The following is a 7,609-nucleotide window of genomic DNA, read 5'->3' on the forward strand; positions in this document are numbered from 1 at the left end:
AATATTTGAAGCAATACAAGATGAGAATGGTATACTCATTACACATTCACTGACAATGCTAATTGCCTAAGAGATAACAAACGATTTGACCTTTTTATGTAAAATTAAATACTAATTACAATAGTCCATAAATCACTTAGATGAATAAAAGAACTAAAGCACAGTATGGAGACAATAGCATGAATTTGGTGTCTTTGTCATATAAATGTATATATTCAAATTATTAGACTAACAAGAATATGTACTAGAATGTCAATAATTGTTACAGTGTGACTATTGGTTAAAATGTCAGTTTTCTAGTTGCAAAGAGTATTAGGCTATAATTTAATTCTATTTTGACAATTTAGTTTGAATTTGAACTTATTCAGCTTAACTAAAAATAAATTCTAAAACATTAATCAATATCCTTCACATATAATAATGTTTGTTTCATATAAAGCAATGTGCAATAATATATGGCAAGAATTTAAGTTTTGCAATATTAAATCATGACATTTTTATTATATTTTCGAATAGTTTTATACATTTTCATATTACATTGTTCTGGAATTCTTGTTCTCTGTTACTGATGAATTGGAGATTAAAACCCAGTGAATTTTATTATTTCATATTAAAGAGGATCTTATAATATCGCATAATTGTCACTTTGATCATAGTCAAATGGATGTTTTATTATATGGACTGTATAAAATTCATTTCTAATGATTTCAATTAAGTTCTGTGCAATGAAATATTCCTAAATATGAGAAAACACAAGCATTTGCTTATTTTTAAGGCAGAGAAGCCAAGGAGATAATGTGAACAAAGGAAAATTGACCTTTGGTATAATTGTTACTTTAGTAGTCTGGAACTTTATTTCTTTTCTTTATAATTCTTTCAATAGCACAATTTACTTCTTTGTTTCTGAGACTATAAATGAGTGGGTTCAGCATGGGAATCACAATGGTATAAAACACAGAAGCCACTTGATCCTTTTCCAAGGAGAAAGACTTATTTGATTTTAAATGAGTGAAGATCATGGTACCATAATATATGGTAACTGCCAGGATATGAGAGGCACAAGTTGAGAAGGCCTTTTGCTTTCCTGAAGTGGAATTGATCTTCAAAATGGCAGAGAGAATAGACACATAAGATGCAGATATTGTGATCAGGGACAAGAGTAGAGTAGAACCAGCAAAAATGAATATAATGAATTCAATATTATGTGTGTTGCTGCATGAGAGGGCTATAAGTGGGGGTGAGTCACAAAAAAAGTCATGGACAACATTGGAGTTGCAAAAATCCAGTGTACCCATGCATAACATATTGACAGTGGAATCCACAGCTCCAAACACATATGACCAAGTAAGGAGAGTACTGCAGAATCTTTTGGACATAATTACTGAATAATGTAGAGGATTGCAGATAGCTACATATCGATCATAGGCCATTGACGACAGAAGGAAACACTCGGAAGCTGCCAAAAGGACAAAAAAGTACATTTGAGTGAAGCAGCCCATGAAGGAAATGTTCTTAGTGGAAGTCAGCAGATTGCTTAAAGTTTTAGGTGTGATTACTGTTGAGTAACTGAGGTCAAGGAATGACAGGTGGGTGAGAAAAAAATACATTGGAGTATGAAGCTGGACATCTAAACGGATGATCAGTATCATGCCTATATTCCCCAGAACAGTAACCATGTATATCAGAAGAAAAAGCACAGATAAGACCAGCTGAACCTCCTTGGAATCTGTCAGTCCCATGAGGATGAAATCAGGCTTATTCGTATAATTCAAGTTATTCATTGTGAACTACCCTAAAATGAAATTAAAGTGACACTTAGGTCAAATGAATTTCAATAAAATATTTTATGCATGTTTCTTTATTTTTATAATTAATTTCTGTTATCACAAATAATATTTCTGTAGTGCTACTAAAAACTACTGCCAAAACAGAAATATGACGCTTGATTATTAGGTAATAAAAATCTTAGATTTTTATATTTTCAATAGAACACATACCATTTTCAAAGAGAAAGAAGGTACAGAAATTACTACTGAGATGTGTTAAATTACTATATCAAATGTTTCTTGATTGTATGTATATATAATTTCACTGCAGAGCATATTTGTGAATCTCTATTGCTCTCTAAAATTAGCTTTTGAAACTTAATCAAAACTCTTAATAAACAAAACAAGAAATTTAGAAAATCATTTTAATGTAACATTTGCTTTTCTTTTTCTTCCAATATGATCTACATCTATTAATAAATAAATCTCATTTTTACAGAAATCTTATTGACCCACATAAAAATTATGCCAATTCATAATGCAGAGATAATCTCATGTCCCAACAATACAAAGTCAAAGTTCTAAAATTTCACTTTCAAAATACGACAATGACTTTTAGAGTCTCATGTCATTAAGACATATTTTGTCAGAAATCTTGACATTTCTTGTCAAAGCTATAAACTTATTGTGTATAAACAGTCTTAGAGTAAACACCTTGTATTGTTTTCAACTGTTCTAACACTGTCTACTTCCACAATACTTACTGTGAGCCAAATATTTTAGGAAATGACAATCACAGACCTTTTAATATAATAGGTCTAAAATTTTGAAAACTTTGAATTTTTTTCAAAAATAAAAGAGGACATAGGTTTAAGAAACTGAATGCTTCTGGAGTATGGATTTCCTTGTTTTTTCCAAATATCTGTATATTCATTTTCTTCCTTTTCTTTAAGTAGGAATATAAAGTAAGACAACCAAAGGTTTATTCAGATCTTGCTGGAATACATGGTCCTACAGTAGCTATACATCAAACGAGTCCTAGGAAATTCTATAAGTCCGAGTAATCTATGTCTTTTTATCTAATAATTCTAGACACATTTATATAAGGGTGCTGAACATAATTTAACCTGTGGTCATCCTTAGAGACTAATTTCTAAGAAAGTCTGGCATGCTTTTGAGAACCAAAGTTCCAGGGATAATTGAACCAGAGATTTCCTTTTCTAAGCACCATAGTGAACATAGTGACCAAATCTTTCGTTCTAATGATATAATTCCATTGAAAAGTTGTATGTACAATCATTTTTATTAATTCAGAAGAGTGAATATGTTAACAGATATAAGTGTTTATCAGTTATATTCTCAATATTGTACTTATAAAATTTCAGTGAAATATATTTTAACTTGAGAATGATTCTATAATAAGAGGCATACATTATAAATAATAAACTACACAAGAAAATATCAGATTGGTTATTTTTTACACTTTACTTTTAATTTGTTTTATTTTATATTTTATTTTTCAGTTCCTTAAACATGAGAGAAGAGACACAAAATTAAAAATTACTAACCATTAAAAAACATATACTGGTTGGCCCAGGGCAAAGCCAGAGTTCTAGATACTTTCCATATCAAGACACCTTGATTTCCAGGTACTCTGACACAACCAGGCTCATAGGAGAGACACAAAAACCTGCCCAAATACTTGATAGGTCCCCTACAGAATGTAATAGAGGTGGACTCTATCTTCCCTGGCCAGCAGAGACATGACTTTCATCCTGCCCACAATTTGGCCCTGGGCAAATCCAGTGCTACAAAACCTCTCCCATAAGCAGAGAGAGCTTGACTCCAAGGAGATACTCCACAACCAAGCTCATAGGCTCACAGGCTCACAGGTTCACAGAAGGGACAGAATCTAGTCACAGGCAGGAAAGCCAGTTAACACCTGAGATAAACAGATGGTGATAGGCAAGCATAAAAACATGTACAACAGAAACTGATGCTTCATCAGTATCTAGTTCTCTCATCATAGCAAGCCCTAGACAACCTAACACACCTGAAAAGCAAGACTCCAACCTAAAATCCCATTACATCAATATCATAGAGGATATAAAGAAATACAGAACATAGGTGAACAGGTAGAAACTCATAAAGAGGAAACACATGAATGGCTTAAAGAAGTTAAGGAAAACACAATCAAACAAGTGAAGGAATTGAACAAACGGATCCAAGATCTAAAAATGGAAATAGAAACAATAAAGAAATCACAAAGAGAAGCAAACCTGAAAATGGAAAAACCTAGGAAAGAGATTAGGAGTAACAGATGCAAGAATCACCAACAGAATATAAGAGAAAGAAGAATCTCAAGCTGGAAGATACTATAGAAGATATTGAGATGATAATCAAAGAAAATACAAAGTGCAAAAAGCTCCCAACCCAAAACATCCAGGAAATTCAGGAAACAATAAAAGATCAGGCCTAAGAATACTAGGAATAGAAGAGAGAGAAGATTCCCAATGCAAAGAGTCAGAAAACATCTTCAACAAAATCATAGAAGAAAAGTTCCCTATCATAAAAAATTGATAGTCATAAACATACAAGAAGCCTACAGAATACCAAATAGATTCTACCAGAAAAGAAATGTCTCCTATCACATAATAATCAAAACACTAAATGCACAGAACAAGGAATGAATATTGAAAAGTTAAGAGGAAAAGTCAAGTAATATATAAAGGAAGACCTATCAGAATTACATCAGACTTTTCTTTTTTAATTTATTTTTTATTCGATATATTTTTTATTTACATTTCAAATGATTTCCCCTTTCCCTGCCTCCCCAAACCCCTAAAGACCCATAAGACCTCTTTCATTCCCCTGTTCCCTCATCCACCCCTTCCCACTTCCCTGTTCTGGTACTGCCCTACACTGCTGCACTGAGCCTTTCCAGAACCAGGGGCCATGCCTCCGTTCTTCTTGGACACCATTTGATATGTGGATTATATGACTTGTGTCTTGGGTATTCCAAGTCTCTAGGCTAATATCCCCTTATCAGTGAGTGCATACCATGTTTAATCTTTTGAGACTGGGTTACCTCATTTAGTATGATGTTCTCCAGTTCCATCCCTTTGTCTAAGAATTTCATGAATTCATTGTTTCTAATGGCTGAATAGTACACCATTGTGTGTGTGTGTGTGTGTGTGTGTGTGTGTGTGTGTGTGTGTGTGTATTTTTTATCCATTCCTTTGTTGAGGGACATGTGGGTTATTTCGAGCTTCTGGATATTATAAACAGGGATGTTGTGAACATAGTGGAGCATGCTGGGGATCCTCTGGGTATATGCCCAGGAGCGGTATAGCAGGGTCCTCTGGAAGTGATGTGCCCAGTTTTCTGAGAAACTGCCAGACTGATTTCCAGAGTGGTTGTACCGACTTGCAACACGACCAGTAGTGGAGGAGTGTTCCTCTTTCTTGACATCCTCGCCAACACCAGCTATCTCCTGAGATTTTAATCTTAGACATTCTGACTGGTGTAAGGTGAAATCTCAGAGTTGTTTTGATTTGCATTTCCTTAATGACTAATGATGCTGAACATTTTTTAAGATTCTTCTCAGCCATCCAAAGTTCTTCTGGTGAAAATTCATTGTTCAGCTCTGTACCCCATTTTTAATAGGGTTATTTGATTCTCTGGGGTCTAACTTCTTGAGTTCTTTGTATATATTGGATATTAGCCCTCTGTGAGATGTAGGGTTGGTGAAGATCTTCACCCAATTTGTTGGTTGCCGATTTGTCCTTTTGATGTTGTCCTTTGCCTTACAGAAACGTTGCAATTTAATGTGGTCCCATTTGTCAATTCTTGATCTTGTGAGCGTAAACTATTAGTATTCTGTTCAGAAACTTTCCCCCTGTACTGATGTCCTCAACAGTCTTCCCCAGTTCCTTTTCTACTAGTTTCAGTGTGTCTGGCTTTATGTGGAGGTCCTTGATCCACTTGGAGATGAGCTTAGTACAAGGAGATAATGGATGGATCTGCATGTTGACCTCCAATTGAACCAGCACCATTTGTTTAAAAAACTATCTTTTTTTTCCAATGGATGTTTTCAGTTCCTTTGTCGAAGATCAAGTGGCCATAGGTGTGTGGGTTCATTTCTGGAACTTCAATCCTGTTCCATTGATCAACCTGCCTGTCACTGTACTAATACCTTGCAGTTTTTAACACTATTGCTCTGTAGTATTGCTTGAGGTCAGGGATACTGATTCCCCCAGATTTTCTTTTGTTGCTGAGAATAGTTTTAGCTATCCTGGGTTTTTTGTTGTTCCAGATGAATTTGATAATTGCTCTTTCTAACTCTGTGAAGAATTGAGTTGGGATTTTGATGGGTATTTCATTGAATCTGTATATTGCTTTTGGCAAGATGGCTATTTTAACTATAGTAATCCTGCTAATCCATGAGCATGGCAGATCTTTCCATTTTCTGGCATCTACGTCCATTTCCTTCTTCAGAGACTTGAAGTTCTTGTCATACAGGTCTGTTACTTGTTTGGTCAGAGTCACACCAAGGTACTTTATATTGTTTGTGGCTATTGTGAAGGGTGTCATTTCTTTAATGACACCCTTCATTCATTGAGAAATGTCTTTCTCAACCTGCTTATCCTTTGAGTATAGGAAGGCTTCTGATATGCTTGAGTTGATTTTATAACCTGCCATTTTGCTGAAGTTGTTTATCAGCTGTAGGAGCTCTCTTGTGGAGTTTTTTTGGGTCACTTAAGTATGCTATCATATCATCTGCAAACTAGTGATAGTTTGATTTCTTCCTTTCCAATTTGTATCCCTTTGACCTCCTTATGTTGTGTAATTGCCATAGCTAGTACCTCAAGTACAATATTGAAAAGATATGGAAAGAAGGGGCAGCCTTGTCTAGTCCCTGATTTTATTGGAATTGCTTTAAATTACTCTATATTTAGTTTGATGTTGGCTACCAGTTTGCTGTATATTGCTTTTACTGACTTTAGGTATGGGCCTTGAATTCCTGTTCTTTCCAAGACTTTTAGCATGAAAGGGTGCTGAACTTTGTCAAATGCTTTTTCAACATCCAATGAAATGACCATGTAGTTTTTTTTTTCTTTGAGTTTGTTTATGTAGTGGATTGCATTGATGGATTTCCCCATATTGAACCATCCCTGCGTCCCTGGGATGAAGCCTACTTGATCATGGTGAATGATCATTTTGATGTGTTCTTAGATTTGGTTGGCAAGAATTTTATTGAGTATTTTTTCATTGATGTTCATACGAGGAATTGGTCTGAAGTTATCTTTCCTTGTTGAATCTTTGTGTGGTTTTAGTATGCTGGTCAAAGGAAAAATCCACCAAGAAGAACTCTCAATTCTAAACATCTATGCTCCAAATGTAAGGGCATCCTCATTCATAAAAGAAACTTTACTAAATTTCAAAGCACACATTGCACCTAACACAATAATTGTGGGTGACTTCAATACTCCACTCTCCTCAATGGACCATCAGGAAAACAGAAACTAAACAGGGACACAGAAAAACTAATCAAAGCTTTGGATCAATTGAATTTAACATATATATATATATATATATATATATATATATATATATATATATATATATATATATATATAACATTTCATCCTAAAGAAAAATAATATACCTTTTTTTCAGCACCTCATGGTACCTTCTCCAAAATCGACTTTATAATGGTCACAAGGCAGGCCTCAACAAATATAAGAAGATCGAAATAATGCCATGCCTCCTATCAGATCACTATGGAATAAGAGTGGGCTTCAATAGCAACAAAAAACAACAGAAAACCCACATACACATGG

The 7,609-nt window shown here is 34.4% G+C and overlaps 1 protein-coding gene across 1 annotated transcript; it reads right to left on the bottom strand.

The window, feature by feature from the left end:
* Window positions 1-836: 836 nt before the first annotated feature.
* On the bottom strand, window positions 837-1,781 carry LOC127684293 (olfactory receptor 8H1-like). Its single transcript, XM_052181245.1, has one exon. The coding sequence runs from the start codon at window positions 1,779-1,781 to the stop codon at window positions 837-839; it is 945 nt and encodes a 314-aa protein (XP_052037205.1).
* Window positions 1,782-7,609: the final 5,828 nt, after the last annotated feature.

Source organism: Apodemus sylvaticus, chromosome 5 (assembly GCF_947179515.1).
Source record: "Apodemus sylvaticus chromosome 5, mApoSyl1.1, whole genome shotgun sequence".
Classification (NCBI taxonomy): Eukaryota; Metazoa; Chordata; class Mammalia; order Rodentia; family Muridae; genus Apodemus; species Apodemus sylvaticus.

What these genes read in the sequence shown, in the direction of transcription:
- LOC127684293 (XM_052181245.1), bottom strand. Translation starts at nt 1,781, where the DNA reads ATGAATAACTTGAATTATACGAATAAGCCTGATTTCATCCTCATGGGA.